Consider the following 20,856-nt stretch of genomic DNA (forward strand, 5'->3'; position numbering starts at 1 on the left):
ATGGGTGTACCTATGCAACAATCCTGCATGATATGCACATGTACACCAGAACAGTACAATTTAAAAATAAAAAAAAGTTAAAAGCCAAAAAGCTTTTTTTTAAAAAAAAAAAAAAGAGGTAAAAGCGACAACAACAAAGATGCCAAACCTTGAAGAAGCAGACATGATATTGAGAATGTCCCCACAGAAACAATTAACACAAGAATGTTGCTAAAATACATGTTTAATAGACAATAATGATTTTTATAATTTTCATTTTTATAATTGCTTTACTTGCTTGTACCTCAAAACCAGACATAACAGTGCTTTCAGCTACCCAGACAGATGTATTTTTCAAGGCACCAGAGTTGCCCTCTTCTATCTAATTTCAATTTCTCTGTCACTAAAAACTTTTCTTTTTTTTTATTTTCCAAATAGCAAGCTGGGGCTCACGTTGGGAGTGGACCTGATCTTCTCAGAGCAACATTGTTTTGGTCCCACTAGTTTGAGTCAATGGCTGAATCTGTGTGTGGCCAAAGCACCTTTTCAATTTGTAAATGGCAGGAAATAGAGCATTGTTTTCTGGTAGGAATATTGGTCCAGTATTAGGCTATAGACAGATAGCAGTCATATAGCATGTGGCCAGTGGTATTTTTTCCCAATTCCAGAGGATCATGAAAGAAATAGCACTCAGTTACTGATGTTTTGTGATTCTTTTGTGACTGTTGCTGAAAGTAACCAAAACTCATGTCTTGCATTACTTGTGTATAGTTCTCCAGTTGTTTTGTGTCGTTAATATTAAGGGTTCTTTACTCATCCAACCATATACACTATATATTGAGTATGGGCAGATAGATACAGATATATATATATATATATACACACACACATAGAGAGAGAGTGTATGTGTGTATATATATATTAACTTTTATATATAAATTAGCTTTGGAGTTAATTTTAAAGGGCCAATGTATTGTGTGTGTGTGTGTGTGTGTGTGTGTGTGTGTGTGTATATATATATATAGAGAGAGAGAGAGAGAGAATATATATATATACACACACACACACTCTCAATAAATACATTGGCCCTTTAAAATTAACTCCAAAGTCCAATTCTGCCAAAATAATTGGTCATAAGATAGACATTTTAAGAAGATCCGAATGAGAGATTGAGAAAGGAACTAATATTTATTTGAACACCCACCAAACGCACTGCTAAACATTTTACCCTGTTTATCATATAAAGTAAATTAGAAATCGCCAGAAAAGATATTTTAAATACAATGAGTAGAAAAGTACATTTAAATATATTTTTTCTTATTTACTTCTTGTTTTCTAAATTGCATTTCTCTTAATATTAATTTGTTATTTTTGAAATTGTTCTTTATTGACCACAACTTAGTGTTAGATGGAAACTAAAATAATAGTTAAAATTATCAGCAGCAGCACCATAATAAAACTTAAGGCTGTCTCTTAAAAATAATGCATATAGTTTTTATTTGTCAGGAGGGGAAGAGATTAGCATAAAATTTTAAAAAATATCGAGAAACAGTGAAACTACTCAAAAGGGGAAGTAGTCTTCCACCTTCTATAATTAAAATCCACAGGACATAGTGATAACTTGCCTATGAATTCCAGGGGCCATTTAGGGGAATCTATTAAAGGGGATATCTACTAACTACCTTGCTCCTCAGCAGGGCTCCAGCCTGTCACTCATAGTACAAGAGATAAAAGGAATCTTGTTTAACTTTAGAATCTTTCATTTTTTCTGTCTTCCTTAGGTAGTGCTGGCACTCCAGTGATGTTTAACAAGAACGGGGATGCACCTGGGCGTTATGACATCTTTCAGTACCAGACCACAAACACCAGCAACCCTGGTTACCGTCTGATCGGGCAGTGGACAGATGAACTTCAACTCAATGTGAGTTCTGCTTGCTTCCTTTCTTCCCTTGTTGAGATGAATGAACAGACTTTTAATTTGGTCGGTTAAACAAGTGTTGCTTGTTTAATGTTTGTGTGTATATACAAGAGGGCATGCAATTTGTTGTGAGCATCAGCAGAAACTGATGTCCAATAATAATGATGGTGATGATGATGATGGAAAATGTGTATTGAATTTTGTGCATTATATTCATCACCTGTGTGAATTATCTCATTTAATCTGAGACTAGGATTACTTAGCAAATGGATTAGGTAAAATTGTTACCATCTAACAATTTCACAAGATCCTTCTCTTGATTATACTTTTTATTTCTTCTGCCTCCCTACTGTTTCTTCCTTCCTTTTCCATCTTTATTTGGTGATAGTGATTTTTTATTATTTTTTCAGACATTTAGTGTATCACTTTATGTGATATTTATAATTAGATAATCTAAGTAATTGCAGTGCTAGGCATTTCTGTAACCTCTCCCACTTTCTGTAAAATGTGACCTTAAGTAAGCAGCCACTTCCTTTCGCAAGATTATGTCAAATCAAATCCATCATCCAGTGTCCCAGCTTCAAAACAATCAGAAATTTCTCTCTTAGCCTTTTTGTTCTATTCAGGCCTTGAAATAATTGGGTAAGACTCACCCATACTGTAGGAGGGCAATTTGCTTTACTCACCTACTGATTCAAATGTTCATCTGATCCAGAAACTTCACAGACACACCCAGAATATTCGACCAACTATCAGGACAGTCCATGGTCCAGTCAAGTAGAACATAAGATTAACCATCACAGTCTGTATCCTAGACAATTCCTTTAATGTCTTTTGTAAAGCAATAAATTATGTCATTACCCTTTATTATAGGTATCCTATACCTTAGGAGACACTTCTGGAATTATTGAGAACAAGGTTTCTTGGGTGTAGAAAGCAAATCCATTTATTGGAAAGTGGAAGGTTATGTTGGGGTTTCTAAGAAGAAACAGTTGTTCACATAGGGAGGGGTGAAGTCACTACAGGCCAATTACTTCATCTGCACATAGCCTTAGCATAGATCTGCTTGCACCTATCCAGTTCTCCCCATCGTGAGGTGCACCATACATGTGAACTGGCACTAAAATTGGGTCAAAAGAATTACGCTCTGGCATTCAGGAATGGTTGGAATCAACAGATACCATCCATGGCTTATATAAACGCAAACGGCCAAGATCAAAAAAGAAGTTAAGATTATTCTGAATCCAAGTCATGCTAAACTTGCAAGTAAAAAGGGAAAATAAAAACAAAACAGAAACCTAAAAGGTAAACTCAAGGGGTAGTAATCAAAAGCAGAATCAAAGCAGTATAACCTGGATGACACTGAAAGTGTGTTTTTATTGGGTGCTGCCATGTGCTATAAGCTAAGTCAGCCAAAACTAAGGGTAGAGAGTCAAGGACTATGGTACATAGGTGAAGCGCTCAGGGCTTATTGTAAGATCAATTGGATTAAATAGGTTCATTAATCTTTTCCAGCATAAACCCTGCACTATTGTTAAATTTCTGGCACATATAATTTTTCCAATATCCATAAAAGTTCCCAAGTAGCATTCACCAACTTCAGATCGGATCTTACGTGGGAGTTCTTAAGCATGCTATTTTTAAGAACCAACATTAACACTAATTTATTTTATTTTATTATTTTGAGACGGAGTCTTGCTTTGTCTCCAGGCTGGAGTGCAGTGGCGCAATCTCAGCTCACTGCAACCTCTCCTCCTGGGTTCAAGCGATTCTCCCGCCTCAGCCTCCTGGGTAGCTGGGATTACAGGTGTGCACCACCACGACCAGCTAATTTTTGTATTTTTAGTAGATACAGGGTTTCACCATGTTGGCCAGTAGGCTCTCAATCTCTTGATCTTGTGATCCCCCTGCCTCAGCTTCCTAAAGTGCTGGGATTGATTTTGTTTTTATTAGTTTGGTTTGTATTTTATCCTTTATAAGGATTGCATTTGATTAGCCATTCAACAAGGTTTTGTTGTTTAAATACCTATCATGTTATAATAATTGTGAGAGTCAATGCGTAGGTACATAATGGAGATGACACAAATGTGGTCCCTATTCTTGCACAATTCAGCATCTAGGATAGAGTTACATGGTACTCAGTAAACAGATATGTACATGCAAATTCTGAAGTGTGATAATGAAGAAGGTGGTAGAGAGGATAATGGAGGTAGGAAAGGAAGGACCTTCTACAAGAGAAGCCAGCAATGTGAAAAGTAGAATGACCAGCAGATCAGATGGCTGATGTGGCAATGGATTGATCAGCAAGGGAGATGAGAGGAAGGGTAAGAGGAGATGTTAGAGCAATAGTTAAGAAGCATATTCATGCAGCCCCTTATATGTCATGATACATTTTAAAAAATTTATTCTGTGTGCATTTAAAGGCCACTAAGAAGTACTAAGCAAGGAAGAGAGGGAGTAGCTGCATCAAATTTGGGAATAAAATTACTGCATTTGCTGAGAAGGTAATGGAGGGGGCAAAAGTAGCAGTAGAAAGACCAATTATGAGTCTGTTGCAGGTGTCTAGCTAGAATAGGGTGGCTAAGTGAGGTGGTTCTCAAACTGCAGTGTGCATCAGAGCCCTCTGGAGGGCTTATAACAGCATATATTACTGGGCCCTACTTTCAAAGAAGCTTATTTAGAAGAAATAGAAGTGCAGGAAGCCTCAATATTTGCTTTTTTCAGAAGTCCTTGGGCAATATTGACGGCACTTTGAGAACCTCTGGTTTAGAGACATATGTGATAGTGAAGATGAAGCCAAATGAATGGAATGCGTATGTGGCGTGAGGCACTGTGTGGATGATAGCAACACAGGAAATGAGGGAGGCTGCTGGGAGTGGAAGGGAGAAAATCAAGAATTTTAGTTGGGATACTTACATATGTGAGGCTTCTTAAATATACTATAGCCAAAATGACATGGGTTTAGGTCTGAAGCTCCGACAATAGTTTTGAGTCATAATTACAAGACAGTGTAAACTGTTAACCTATACATGGCCTTTAAATCCATTAGAAAGAGAGATAAGAGAAGAGTAGAGAACCCAAGGCCTTGAAAACCTCATAGAAAATGACATAATTCCGGCCTGGCATGATGGCTCACACCTGTAATCCCAGCACTCTGGAAGGCCAAGGCAAACAGATCACAAGATCAAGAGTTCGAGACCAGCCTGGCCAACATAGTGAAACTGCATCTCTACTAAAAATACAAAAAATTAACTGAGTGTGGTGGCAGGTGCCTGCAGTCCTAGCTACTTGGGAGACTGAGGCAGGAGAATCACTGGAACCCAGAAGGCGGAGGTTGCAGTGAGCCGAGATCACACCACTGTACTCCAGCCCCTCTAAGTCTCTCTCCCAAAAAAAAAAAAAAAGCGCCCGTTCAAAATATTCTGTTTAATTTTCCCAGGGAGTTTGGTTAACTTATACTTGCGATTTTTTCAATTTTTGTTTGTGTTCATGCTAGCTGAGTCAGGGGCTTTTTTTTGGCTTGAAACTAAGTGGGAGCATTCTTCATTCTACTTTGTCATGCTGAGATTGAAGTATTAGGAAACACAAGCACCCTCAGGTAGATGTAGTAGTTTGTACTCAGTATTGCATAGGACCTAAAGGAGTGAATGACAGCCATGAAGGGGTCATTTTTAGAGGGATAAGAGGATAGGTTTAATTCAACTAGTGTGGCTGCTGAGATAACTGGACTTGGTAGGATGTCACCCTGTTGAAACCTTTTATTGTGAAATTTAATTTGAATTGTATGCAGGGGAATAAAAAAGAAAATAAAAGTTGAGTAGAGTACCCAGAGGGTACCCTAACCCTCTCACCTGGGGACCTAGAGCCACAGCTCAATTGTCCTCTGCAATGGTTCATTCCTCTCCAACATCATCCTGCCTTTGATGTTCCTTTTGCTGTGTTTTTGTTAAAGGTACTATAAATGGTCTTTATAATTTGTAAATTTGGGCAAATAGTTCTGTAGATTTGCTTTTGTAGTCAACAGAACAACAAAATATATATATTTCAAGTCAAGAGTGTATATCTGCTCACAAAGATTCATGGGTACTTTTTCAGTTCTCAGTTACACCTTCTTTTTTTTTTTTTTTTGAGGCGAAGTTTCGCTCGTTACCCAGGTTGGAGTGCAATGGCGCGATCACGGCTCACCGCAACCTCCGCCTCCTGGGTTCAGGCAATTCTCCTGCCTCAGCCTCCTGAGTAGCTGGGATTACAGGCACGCGCCACCATGCCCAGCTAATTTTTTGTATTAGTAGAGACGGGGTTTCACCATGTTGACCAGAACGGTCTCGATCTCTTGACCTCGTGATCCACCCGTCTCGGCCTCCCAAAGTGCTGGGATTACAGGCTTGAGCCACCGCGCCCGGCCGAGTTACACCTTCTTAAGCAAATGAAATTTCCAGGAGTAGCTTTCTCTGTGGTCTGTAATTGCAAATGAATTTCTGAGCCAAGAAATCAGTTTTACGTTCTTAGAATTCCAGCTCTGTAGATCAGACTGCTCCACTGTTCCACATGCAATTTCTGGAATTCAGGTGCCTAGCAGTGTGCTGTCTGATGTAGAACGCCCATGTACCCTCACTACACTGTCTCCTCCGTGACCCAAGAGATGACTGAATGGTTGGCTACTAGGATATTTCTGCTGAACAAGAATTCTGCGGAAGGAAATCATAACCAACAAAACCATTCACTCTTCTAGTTGTAACGTCTACTCAGAAATAACCCTAATTTAATTGCTTAGGTTTCTATTCAACTATCTAGAGATTTTATAAAATACTCTTCCTGGGAGAAAGAAGAAGCAACAGTGCAACAAACATGATTGCTTCTCTGCAGTGTGTCAGGAGAGATGATAGCTTGTGGAGATATTAGAATAAATAGGGGCAGATCCTGCACTCAAAGTTCACAGTCTAGGATGAGGGCTCTGTAGTAGATGTATTGCATTTTAGGGCTACATGCAGGCACTGGTTTAGATACATCCACCACAGAGTTATATTTGAAATGGATCTTTTGAAGTTTAAATGGTAGTTCCTGAGATAAAGTTTTAAAAAAATGCTTTAGAATAATGCAATAATATTTAAAAATTAGGGTAGGGGGATATTTCTGAAAAAGGCAAGAAATGGAATGTGAATGCCTAAAAAATTCTAAATTTATGTTGTAAGTAAACTGTATTATGTGTGATGGAAACTGTGATGGTTACTTTGTCATCTTTTATTTAGCTGAAATTCAGAAGTTCAGGAAGCTCAGGTGTGTTAAAAATGTTCACTTTCCAAATAACTAGAATTCTCTAAAATACCAAAATGTTAATTAAAGCATTTTTAGAAAGAAAGTAGTCTTAATTGCAGCTTCCTGCAGTGAACTGCGTATGTTCTTAAATAGAAGACTAAATGAATATTACTTCCTCTTTTCTGGATAACTGAAGTCCTGCAAACCTCAGTTTTCTGCCATTGTTTAAGATAGACCAACTTTGTGATCTTCTGAGGTATATGGGGCTTGTTAACTTTTTCAGTAATTTTTTTTCTCTGTTGAGCTTACACTTCACACCTAGAGACTGAAAGCTCCCTGAAGGTAGGATCCATGTTTTAGTCATTGCTTGGATGCCTGCAAACACAGTACCTAGCACACAGTAGGCATTTGTTATTTTTTTGTTAATATATAAAATCATGTATAATGAACATGTACTTTTTCTAAATGATGGCAATTATTTGCAGCCATTAGTCACTCTTCCTCCTTCTGAGAAGAGCACCCAAGTTTCTCTTTTTAGCCATGTGATTTGCCTTGGGTGTTTCCCAAGTCCAGGAAAGTCAACTAATTCAGTCTAAGCCAATCACTGGCCTAGTGATGGGGATGGGCCCCCATACTACATCTGTCTAATCAACAAGAACCACTGGATGTCTGAGGGCCAATCTGAGACACCAACATGCTCTTCCTGGAGGCAGGGGCTTCCTAGGGAGCCATTTTGAGGCCACCATGTAGGAGCTTCAGGGAAGAGAAGTCAAAACTTGAAAAGAGAAACTAGATCTAGGTCATATTGTTTATTCCCTAGGAAATCCTTACCAGAAGCCATTTGTAATGCTTTCTGGATTGTTTAGTTATCAATAAATTAAGACAATTTATGTAAGATACTCTATTTAAAATCTTATTCACTATAGTAACCAAAAATTAAAAAATAGGAATTGGTTTTTGTTTTAGTATGCCCAGGATGGAAAAGAAAAAATATCAGCTACCCCCTTTTAAGTAGAAAATTTTTAGATTTTATTAAACTGAGGTAATTAAAATTAATTTAAAAAGTTGTAATGTTTGTTCCATATTGAATCTTTCATACTTGTTAGAATTTAGGCTGTCACAGACACTGAAGACATAAGAGAAACAGTTGATTGCCAGAATCACTATTTAATACAATTACATATTTCCAAATCAATATGGACTTATGCCTGTCTATAAAACTGCTAATCACTCTATTGTTTCATAATTGCAACAGTAAAATGTTTTTAAAATCTTATTGTACTCATAATTTACAATGTATTACATGAGGTATGTAATAGCAATAATCAAGGCAATGTTGACAAAGAGAAACATATGTAAGGTGTCAAAATCTTGTACTTCTTCAGCTTCAATCTAGTGGCTTCTTTTATGCCCATCATAATTAGCAGCTCTTTTCTTGTAATTTGTAGTTTTATTGTTAGTAATTAGTGCAGCAGGCTTTAAAGCTGAACTGATTAAATGGATCTGAGTCCCAGATTCTTCATTACTAGCTATAAAGCAAGGTTATGGTAGTACCTATTTCACTGAGTTATTGTTAGCATTACATGTAATAAATAATATGTGTAACATGCTAAAAACAGGGCCTGACACATAGTAAATGTCCAACAAATGTTAGCCACAACAGCAACAAAAATAACAATAATTTCACTTCCTTAGTTTATCACATGATGATATGGTTTCATGTGTCCCCACCCAAATGTCATCTCGAATTATAATCCCCACATATTGAGGGAGGGACCTGAAATACCCACATGTCGAGGAAGGGAGGTGATTGTATCACTGAGGTGGTTTCCCACATGCTGTTCTCATAGTAGTGAGTGAGTTCTCATGAAATCTGATGATAAGTATCTGGAATTTTATAAGTGTTTGGCATTTCCCCTGCTTTCACTTATCTCTCCTGCCACCATATGAAGAAGATCCTTGCTTTCCCTTCAGGACTGTAAATTTTCTGAGGCCTCCCCAACCATGTAGAACTGTGAGCCAATAAAACCTCTTTCCTTCATAAATTACCCAGTCTTAGGTATTTCTTTATAGCAGTGTGAAAACAGACTAATACACACGATCCACAATTGCTCAAAACATCATTACTAGCAGTTAGCTGGATTATTTTTCTGTATCCCCCAGCACCAAGCATAATGCTGAGCATATAGAAATGGCTTGTTAAATATTAAATAGACAGAGATAAACAAACAATTGAATTATATGAATTACTTAAAGCCTGGGACTGTGTCATTGTTAACTTAGCATTCCAGTGCCTATTGGATGAATGGATCAGAGGATTCAACCGAACATCTACCTGAGTCAGCAATTCTGCATGATTCAGGGATTCATTTGAGAACTTGATTTTCCAAATAGGTTCCTTAAGGGTCCCCTAAGTGGTCTGTAAGCTTGTTCCAAGTGCAAAACTAGACTAGTTGGGTGTTGAAATGTTAAGGTACATCAGAAGAAAAGGAGGAAAAGAGATAGAATAATTAGTTTTTGTTTTATTATTTTTAGAAACCCATCAGTGGCTATTTGAGAACAGGAGGTGAAATTGCTGCTCTTGTGGAATCAGGTTCTGGACTCATTGGCCATTTATTGCTAAAGTTAAAGTTAACTAATCATCAGACCACTGAAGCTAGTTGTATCTTCCACCTGCTTCTCTACAATTTAATGCTACATTACAGGAAGCATCAAAACAGGAAAGAATTTAGGATTTGGTCTCTAATCACACCCTGCCTGTTACTGATCATATCTGTGAACCGGGACAAGGAAGGTCTCTCTGGAAAGAAAGCATTCAACCTGACACCAGAGTAACAAGAGTTATTTTTATTTGTCAGCATCTCTGAATCTGTGATATTTTATGAAAGATAGTTATAAATCAAAAATAGTACTGCTATGTTAATTTATAAATCAAAATTAAGTACTGCTTCCCATTTGTCGATTAACTTGAGATGAGAGACCCCAAACTGATTACAGACAGCAGGTGTGGTTCAAAAATTAATGACTTGCCAATATTTTAAACATCGGGAAATAACAGATGAATATGTTTTTGACTTCTCTTTAAAAAATCAGATCTGGCAGTGATGTGCCCTTACTTCCCAGGCAGCACACGCTGGCTAAATCAAAGGAACAGCTTTCTACTTGATACAAGCTGTGTGCTCTCTGTGTTACCACAGACCCCCCACTTCCTACCACTCCACTCTCTTACATAATCCGCCTAACTCCCACTAGCATTTTATTTCATTCACCTAATCTAGACTTTGAGTAAATTCTAAGTTGTTTCCACTAATTCAGAAATTAGTTTGAACGTATGCTTAATTTTTATTGATAGTCTCTGGAAATTGGTTTCTAAAAATCAACAATAATATATCAATACTATTAATATCCAAAAAACACTCCATGATATGCAATAATACTTTCCTGAAAGGGTTAGCAGCCTGAAAGAGAAGACCGCCTTAGTGAAAAATAAAAGTGCTTTTGTTTGGAAACATGTATTTGTACGTATTGAGAAACATTGGAGATGAAAGAAACAGATTTTCCTTCTTTTGTCAGCATCTCTCCTAGGAATCAATGGTGTATAACTGTGTTATTTCTATGAATGTCTGGAAGATTAATAATATCTATAATTATCAATATAGTTCCACAAACATGTACATTAGAGAGCCCAAACGCCCATAAATACTTGTTTGCATTCTAGACATTCAAGCAAATCACTTCATGTTTATTAATAAACTCCAGATTATTTGTAAACTGTTGAATGCCATTACTATCTGTATTTTTGGCTCAGACAAAATATATATGAAAAAAGAAATACAACAAGATGAATGAGTTTGGAGAGCTGGACTCTTATACACAGACTCACTCGTTATCACCAACCCAAAATTACGAAAGGAAAGAAAGTCAGTTAATGTATGATCTGTCTTTTTTGTTTGGGAAGCAAAAACCTTCTAGAATGATCTGGTTATTTTCAAATGAAAATATAGGAAGTAGATTTAAAGTGCTTCCCTTCAACTGGGAAAAAATTTTCATAAGTTTTTTCATAAAGTGGGGCATCGTCAAAAGGCTCCCGTTTGAGTCCTGCCTTTGCTGCTTGTTGCTTGAGGAAATCATTTGACATTCCTGAACCACAGTTCCCTTTTGTATTTAAAAAAAAGTAAAATAAAATAAAGACAAGTCAAGCTAAATATGTACCTCATAAGAACAATTTGAAAATGAATAGTGATACCTTCCCTGATACAAGAATGCATATGAGATTTGTGGTTATGTTTCCTGTATTAGTTTTCTATTGCTGCTATAAAAACATTACCGCCAATTTAGTGACTTAAAACAGTACAAGTTTATTATAGTTCTGTAGGCTATAAGTCCAACATAGGTCTCACAGGACTAATATCAAGGTGGCACCTGGGCTATGCTTCTTTCTTTGTTTCTCTTTCTTAGGGTGAATCTATTTCTACTCATTTGGGTTGTTGGAGGCATTTAGTCCTCTTTGGTTATGGCACTGAGGTCCCTGTTTCTTTGCTGGCAGCGGTGGATGGACCCTAGCTTCTGGAGGCTGCCCTGACACCTTGACCTGTGACCCCTTTCCTCTATCCTCAAAGCTGGCAATGGCAGGTCAAGTTTCTCTGAGCATCTAGTCTCTTCTGCCTCTTTTTCTGTCAATGCATTTCTTTCCTTGATTCTTCTGTCTTCCTCTTCCAGTTTATAAGGCCCATATGATTGTACTGGGTCACCCACATAATTCAAGATAATCTCTCTACTTTAAGGTATGTGACCATATTCAAACTGCAAAGTCCCTTTTGCCATATAATATAACATATTTACAGGTTCCAAAAATTAGAACATAGACATATTTGTGGGGAGTTGAGAAGAATGGATTATTTTGCCTACCATAGTTCTTTATTGTATTAAATAACTTTATTTTTCTGGGAGATCTATAACATCCATATTAAATTCCCATTTTTTATTGCATTTTAGGTTTTGGGGTACATGTGAAGAACGTGCAAGATTGTTGCATAGGTGCATACGTGGCAGTGTGATTCTCTGCCTTCCTCTGCTTCACCTATATCTGGCATTTCTCCCCATGCTATCTCTCCCCCACTCCCCAAATTCCCATTCTTAAATGGGGAGTGTTATATTCTGAATGTTTGTCCCCTCCAAACCTCATGTTGCAATTTAATTCCTAGTGGGGTGGTGTGGGCGGGGGACCTAAAGGAGGTGTTTGAGTCACGGGTGCAAACCCCTCATGAATAGATTCATGCCCTCCTCAGAGCTGAGTGAGTTTTTACTCTATTAGTTCCTAAAAGAGCTGCATGTTAAAAAGCCTAGCACCTTCTTCCCCTCTCCCTCTCTCTTGCTTCCTCTCTCCCTATGATCTCTGCACACACTGGCTTCTCTTTACCTTCTGCCATGAGTGAAAGCAGCCTGAGGCTCCTGCCAGATGCCCAGTCTTGATTTTTTCATGTATCAGAATCATGAGCCAAATCTTTTTTCTTTATAAATTAGTCTCAGGTGTTCCTGTATAGAAACATAAAACAAACGAAGAGAGTTAACATAATTGTGTAAATAGGAATGTTATGAAGCTTTTATACTGAAATACTTTTGATATGTAATTGAACTAGTCTGTTTGATAAATTTCTCACTCACATTTCCGGGAAGCTTGGAAAGAACCCTAGCTTTCATGATAAACATATAGAATCCCCTTTGAGTAGCAGGGCAAGATTGAAGATTAATAGGAAGAGTAAGTGATGCCAGCATCATAGGAGAATTAGATGAGCTTGAAGAAAGAGGACTGTTAACTCTAGCTATTTTTCAGGCTCCCTGCAGATGGCATGGCCCCATCTACTGAAACTGAGTGGAACTCCCAAAAGGGTAGTGAGAGATGAAGCCACAAAGTCACCACTTACAGAAACCTGATCAAAATGAGGAAGACAATAACAATACTCTCTCATCTCTCTGATCTCACCTTATGTTAACTCATTTACAGCTTCCATTTAAACCAGGATAACTTGGTGATGCCAATGTTTTCCAATCCCGTTGCCCCCAGTTAAGATATTTTATTCCTATTTTAGTCCCCAGATTCATCAATGTTTTGCTTTTGTTGCATTAGATCTCTTTCAAGGACAAAACATAAATGCAGAGCATTTCCTCAAAATGTATCTCAAATGGGTAAACATAAAGTGAGCATGTGATTTAGCAGTTCCACTTCTAGGTATATACCTAACTCTCACATTCTCTGGCTGTGAAAGGCAATGTAGCAATAGCACACAGTAGTTAATAGCTTGGGATTTGGAGTTTTGATTGCTGAGTCCCTGAGAAAGCTACCAAAATATCTTATTGATAAAACAAAGTCACATTTATTGCTTACTGCAGTAAGAGAGAACACTAGGCCCAGGGTAGTGGCCCACACCTGTACTCCTAGCACTTTGGGAGGCTAAGGCAGCAGGATCACTTGAGGCCATGAGTTTGAGACCAGGCTGGATAACAAAACAAGACCCCATCTATACAAAAAATTTTTTAAATAAAAATATAGATGGTTGTGATGGCACATGCTTATAGTCCTAGCTACTCAGGAGGCTGAGGCAGGAGGATCCTTTGAGCCCAGAAGTTCAAGAAAGCAATGAGCTATGACTGCACTGCTGTACTCCAACCTACATAACAGAGCAAGACCCTGTTTCTAAAGAAAGAGAGAGAGAGAGTAAGAGAAAACCACCTTACAGAGTTTTTGTAATATCTCAGAAAAAGGAAGTCAAGTGCAGATATTTGTTAAGATTTGGAGGTTTGAATTAAGACACTTCCTTCAATGAGGGAAGCTTGATCAGAACTGTGAAAGCATGTGATGTTATAGTTTTGCATTGGTGAACACAGCAAAGGGGATTTTGAAATAAGTCATTTTGAGTAAACTGTTCTTTGGGGGTTGGCCCAGTTGAGTGATATTTCTCAAAAGGGACTGTTTTCCCTCTGCTAACTTATTTTCCTGACTGATTATTCAAATAAGTGGATTTTCAGGAAGTTCCAACAACAAACCATAAAATTATTTGTAACTTTATCTTCCTGGGTAAGAATTTCTTATAATAGTAAAATCCTATTAGTGTAGACAGTTTTTGTTTCCTTGATCCTATTTAGCTGAGTGATTGCAGGAAATTTGTTCCGAGGATATAGGCCAAGTTAGAATCTTTTAATCTATGGTATCAGCTTTGTGCAGGGTCAGTTTCAATAGAGTTCTGTGATACCTAGTGAGGGATTTTTTGATGTCATCACTTATGGCCAGAATAAAAAGTCAAATTTATCTGCCTTTTCTACTATAACTTTCTGAACCAAAATAGCACAGCCACTGAGCTATATGTCATCCCAATATACTGTTGTTGCTTAAGCAAGACAATTCTATAACTGGCGTTGTCATAGCATTCCTCTGTTGAAATTTTAGTGTTCATGTCCTCAGTGGGGGCTTTGGTCTGAAAGAGATCATTTTTCTAATAACCATAGCTAGAGTCCCCTACCCTATGCCCTGTCCTCTCAGGTAGGCCCTACTATTCTTAGGGATGCTTTGATCAGTCCCCCTTTCTTTCTGCCATTTTATGTAGCATCATTTATACAAATAGTTTCTCAAAAAAAAATCTACAGTTGAGAGTAGTAACCCCCCACCAAAAGAAAAACTGAAATGAGCAAAGTACCCCTTGATCCCTCAGTTGTACACATACGTAAATGAGTCTCCCACTCCTGGAAACAAGTTCCAGCTGATCTTCGCACAGCTGTACAGCTAACTAACTTCCCTTTACTAAGCATAAAAGTGGTGTCATCCTTAAACTCTTAGATTTGACTGATTTTGAAGCCCAAAAAGATTAATATGTGTCCTTCTTGGAAAATGAGTTCACATATACTTTTGTGTGCCATGATGTCATGTTTACAGTACTCTGGGTACATGAATAGGAACCAATAGGGAATCTGGGAAGATTTTACAGGGTAAGTGAAATAAGAGCTGCTCCTTCAAAGATGTATAGGCAATTACATGCCTGGGGGAAGGCAGGTAGAGGTAGAACCAATAACCAGTCATATATAAAAGAATGATTTTGTAAATTGTAAAATACAAAGTGTTGACTTGGTCTTGTGTGTTGAAGATAGCCTCACATTTAAACACAGCTCTCTGGCCAATAGGTGTGCATTCCTTACAAACTTCTCAACAAACACACAACTATTCAGTTGTAGGGGCTATTTTCAATTGCTCTACTTGAAAGTCTTCCTGCGGCTGACAAAGAGAAAGAAGTAACAAGCTCAGAACAAGGAAGACAGAAAGGATGTGGTGGGAAAATACAAAGAAGTCTACGTTTCTCATCAATAACAAATGTGTTCTTGATTAATTCTGTGGTGATACTGTAAGGGAGCCTTCACGATGACTGAATAGGATACCAGCACCTTTATCTTAGCAGGGAATTTGATGCCTGCCATTTGAAATCACACTCTGAAAGCGAGCTTTAATACATTGATGGATATGCATTGGAAAGGTAAGTGGCTTTTGGAAATTGCCCTGAAATCGTTTATGCTTCAATAAGAAGCTAACATTGACGTTGGTAAATAGTCAGTTACATGATTCGTGTGCATATTTCCTGAAAGTTAATTTTTTTCCGTTAACTGTGTAGATCACCTTGGCTGTAAGTGCCAGTTTACAGGATTCAATCAAGGATGGCAGATTACAATGGCAGGAGTCTGGGAAGAAGGGGTGGAACTCATAGCTCTTTACTTTCTCATCACTGTTATTGTTACACAAATGAGTGTCATTACCACTTGTGGTGATTGTCTATAATGAAAGGAGGCTTGAGCAGAAGACTAACTGATTTGCTTTATACTCATTACCTGACATTACTGCACAACTATTGAAGATTTTCTGGATGCCTTGCAAATTTCACTGTCAAGATCTTATTAGGCATATCCAGTATTGTGAGCATTTCTATCATGGTGTATTCAAGATTTAGGTACTTCTGTTGAAATGCCTTCTTTCACTGGTCTCTGCTCTATATTTAAATTTGTTTTTAAAAAAACATCTGGAGCTACTATGGAGGTGATAGGATTATTTTTAAACAGAAAATGCTATTGATTCTTCTGTGAAAATTTCTTGAGTCAAATCTGCTTTCTTTGGCTAAATTCTACTTTCTGAAAACTGGAGAGGAGTTAGTAGATCAGTATTCACAGGTGTGGGCTGACACTTATTTCAGAAGGGGTGATATGAAGAATGTTATAAAGCGTGGGCTGTGGAGGCAAGCTGTTGGGGTTTAAATCCCACGTTTCGCCACCTATTGGTTCTACGACGTAACTTGTTTCCTTTCTCCATGCCTCATTCCCCCTATCTGCAAAATGGGACTAATATTGGGACCTAACCCACAAGATTGTTGTGAGAGTTAATGACATGAAAAGTGACTAGGACAGTGGCTGGTACAATAAATACTTGCTGAGACTAATATTGTTGTTGCCGCTTTCTCTGAAACACAGATAAGGTCATGTTACTCTTGTATGTCAAAACTTCCCACCACTTTTCCCTCTTTCCAAGATCAGATGGCCACTCCCACCTCCTGCCTTTGCCCCATACCTCTCTGCCCTGGTTCTGCTGCTCACACCCATGCTTCTGTCTCAAAGACCTCTCTGACTGTCTTGAATCTGTCACATTCTCTCGGACATTTCTGTGTCTTGTACATATCATCTGAAATGCCATATTCTGCCACCAAATTGAACACTGGCCACTGGACACATTCCACCTTACTTGTGAAGACTCATATAAATGATTGTGTCTTCCTTAACGTCCCTAGTGGAAATTTCCATCTTGCTATGTCAACAATGTTTTTTAACCACTTCCATGAAGTTCTTCAGAGCACTGTCTCTTCCAGGGCCTAGCAGAGTGTTAGACATCAAACTGATGCTTGAAAATGAAAGTGTAAAGTGGTAAAAACTTGAATCTCTTCTTTGTTACTAACTTTCCTTGTCCAGAGAGCTCTGTAACTACAATTTAGAAAGAAGAGTCATTATTGGAGTTTTCAAAAGCACCTCTGGTGGAAATTTTTTAAAAAATGCACTCAAAAGAGCAAAGTAACCAGTTGCCTAGTGTGCGTTCATTCATCAGGACCTCGAAGCTCAATCTTACCCCTAGGGAGGACTAAGAGGGCACAGAAAGTCTTCTTTAGACAGACACTAAGGAAGCACTAACCACACCTCTCTCACCCTTCCCAACTCTGGTGTATACTTAAGAAATCTTACCTCTTCAACCCTGTTGCAAATTAGCTTCCAGAATGAATAGGTAGAGATCAGTTACTACCCAAGATAATTATTTTCAAAAAGGCGTTCATGAGTTTGTGACCAGAGGTAAGAGATTTAGCTATGTTAGATGACTTCTGTAAGAGCAAAGGCTCCACCGAGTACCAGACTTTGGGGCTGCATCTCACTTTGCTTGTTTCTTTCTGAGATGTATGTCTTTATTCTCCTGTTGTTTCTCTTTGCTGTGATCAACATAAAGAAACATCACCGTATGTTTCTTTTTAAATATATATCATTTGAATGTTTTTGTACCCTTTCTTCTAGCCATTTCTCATGGAATTGCTAATTTCCATCTCTCCTTATGAAGACTCTATCTCCAGTTAAAAAGTAAAATCACACACAAGTGTATATTCAGCATAACTTGGTCCATGTCAATTTCTGTCCTAAAGCATGGTATCAAAGGGTCTTTGGTGACCATTTATAAGTGGCACTTTCTTTGTCCTTATTCACAATCCAATGTGCCCTTCCTGAAGAGCAAGTTCAAAAAGATCACTTTATTAATGGGAATGCATTATTTTGAATTTTCACCAGAGGTGCTTTTAAAAGCTCCAATAATCATTCTTCTCTCTCCCAGCTTGAAACATGAACTTGGCCCTCCTTGTTACTCTGTTGTGACTATGCCTTCCTTATAGGCATTTTTCTTTGTTCTGCTCACTGAAGCTCATGCTGACAGCACATCTCAGGAACCATGAATTTACAGGCTTAGTCTTTCCCATGCCAACTGGAGGGAAATCTGGGGACCCACTGACCTGTTGAAAAACCATATGTTTCTGCTGTCTTAGGTGGAAGTCTTTCCCACTAAGCGCTGGGCTCTGTTTTATCACTTCTTGTCATATGGTACTCACTGGGTAATTGCTCATGCCATTAAAAATTTATATTGGCCCATGTATCAAGTAGACATTTATTTTTTCAGCTGAGAGATGACTGGAGCATTTTGCAAAGGAAGGGGAGAGAAAAAAGCATGGAATTTAATCAGCAAATATCTTTGCTAGTCTTCATTCTTTTTGCCAAGAGGGTTACATTTCAAATATTTAAAAATCAGTAAAAGCTGGGGGCCAATCAATGAATATAATGAATATCTCTTGCTGAAATAGGGTCCTGAAGCCTCCTATCTTATTAACCTATAAGTTACTGGATCATGGGCAGGCCATGGGCATCCCAGGGAAAGGTTGGGAATGTAGAACAATAGGGATAACTGGAGTAGGGTGAGGAGTCCTACTTATCAACCAGTGTGAAGGCATTTTAGTACCCGAAGGTCACTCTTGTGTACATGACTAGTTATTATTCCGGTCTTGACCCACCTCCCCACAGGCATGCAGTCACCTGCACATATTTGATGGGTTAGCTCCTGTTTTACTCACTCCGTAATACCTTCCCTAATTCTTAATTGGTCCCTATGCAGTGTCCCCAGAGCACCCTAAGCATGACTTTATGGTACCAAGAGTATAGGCTGAGAACCAGAAGACAATTATAGTACAGAGGTGGAAAGAGCATAGCCTCAGAAGTCCAGCTCAGAAGTCACTGGACCTCAGTGTACTCGTATGTAAACTCGGGACATTTATACTGTCTTATCTGCTTTTCCCCAAAAGAAGATTCCAAGACAAGAACTTGGGAAATGATCCTGACAAACATGTAAGGAAGTAGGTGAGTGAGGCAAGGAAGGGAAAGAGGCCAGGACAGAGTGTGAGGATGAGGAGGCTGTCACTCTGGGCACCTAGAGCTGCATCTCACTGGTGACATGAGATGTAGGGAATGTCTAGAAAAACCTCAAAATTGTGGTAAGGAAGCTGGGGTACTTATCTGCAACTCTCATGCCTCACTATTTGAGGGATACTCCTTGGAGGTCATCTCCTCAGCACTTACACCTAACAATAGCCAGAGACCATTCTCAAGCAGAGAGGCCAAGAGTGTGCCATGTTAGCACATATGTTGAGTATGTTGACCTGTACAGAAAATGCCTGCCAGATGACAGCACATGCTACAGATACTTCCCTGCCAGAATTTCTGTGATAATGTATGCAAAGGAGCTAGCTTGTTGTCTAACCTATAGGGCCTTCTAAATATATATTGATGAACAATAATTGAAAATAGTTAACTTTTTAATCACCCATTGTATGCCAGTCACTATGCTGTCTCACAGCTTACTTATTAGGTAGCTCTCACAGCTCATTTATTAGGTAGGTGCTATTTTTATTCCCATTTTACAGATGAGAAACCTGAAGTCTCCAACAATGCTATTGGTCTAGGTTTATAGGCAATAAATAAATGCTGAATAAAACCAGGTTTTCTGGCTCCATAGTTCACAGTCATAACTGCTATGTATACTAACTCTCCATCAGTAATAGGAAAAAAAAGGCTGGAAAGATTTTTAAACTCACATAAAAGTTAACTAACTCTAACTCTTGTTTTTACCTTGCTACTGTGCAACTTATATGACCACAGGAACAACTTGACATTTTTCTTAATTTAAACTCAGCTCATTCATTTGCAGTGCACAATGGATACCATGCTTGTCAGACACAGATGCAGTCATTAGCCAAGAACAGTTAGTGAAGGTCTCCTGTGTGCACTGCTTTGTTCTCAGAGCTGTTAGGAGATGCAGAAGAAGTGGGGGAGACAGTCCCATCCATCACAGAGTCTAACCAGAGAAGAAATCAAGAAACATGCTCACAGTTATCTACCTAGGTGGAAAAATGAGAACTATGCATGTACAACTCAGTTAGGCCCCCTCAAGGTAGAAGAGTTGGGGACTTCCTTCTCTCCTGCAATGTATTCTTCAGGTTCTAGCTGGTAGAAATGCAGATTTAGAGCAACATCACAGGAAAAAGAAGTCTTAAGGGGAGTGGTATATAGAAAAAGGAAGGGACCAAGCTCCCCACTTACAGAAGGGAAAGTTGGTTATATGTAAACTAGCCCCAAAGCAATTGAATTAAATTGGGACTTTAGGTTTAGAATTGTCTTAAAATTGACTTAAGCACTCTGAGATTTACCATCAGAATCTGAAATCGGCTCCATAACATCCACCTCACCAATATGTTGCAACATTAACTAAAAAGCAAATGACCAAAATGGCATACAATATTCATACATATTATATCTATTTATTTGCTTGCACTTTGGGAGTAGTAATTCATTGGGTTTGCAGAGATAAATTGTTGAGTATTACTATTGCAGATTTGAATGTGGGTATTGCTAGTGTTTAATGTAGGGCTTAGAACTATGGGTTTCAAACTTTGCCATACATTCAGATCATTGGGATGCATGTTGAAATGGAAGTTACCAGAGCCTACCACCACCACTAAAATTCTGATTCTGTTGAAGCAACCTTGTTCAGATGAGTTGTGGACCACACTTTGAGAATTAAGCTGCATACAGCTAATCATCAT

General features: G+C 38.3%; 1 protein-coding gene across 3 annotated transcripts in view; it reads left to right on the forward strand.

Moving 5' to 3' along the window:
• The window catches only part of GRM7 (glutamate metabotropic receptor 7), an 874,508-nt gene that overhangs the window by 587,567 nt on the left and 266,085 nt on the right, over positions 1-20,856 (forward strand). For all 3 annotated transcript variants that reach the window (XR_010337226.1, XM_064361953.1, XM_012471019.2), the window contains exon 7: positions 1,761-1,900. Coding sequence is in view for 2 of the 3 variants with exons in the window: in XM_064361953.1 (XP_064218023.1) it covers positions 1,761-1,900 (140 nt within the window). In the remaining variant the exon portion in view is untranslated. The remainder of the gene's footprint in view (positions 1-1,760; positions 1,901-20,856) is intronic.

This window comes from Aotus nancymaae, unplaced genomic scaffold (assembly GCF_030222135.1).
Source record: "Aotus nancymaae isolate 86718 unplaced genomic scaffold, 86718_ANA_hifiasm-v0.15.2.pri h1tg000046l, whole genome shotgun sequence".
Lineage (NCBI taxonomy): Eukaryota > Metazoa > Chordata > Mammalia > Primates > Aotidae > Aotus > Aotus nancymaae.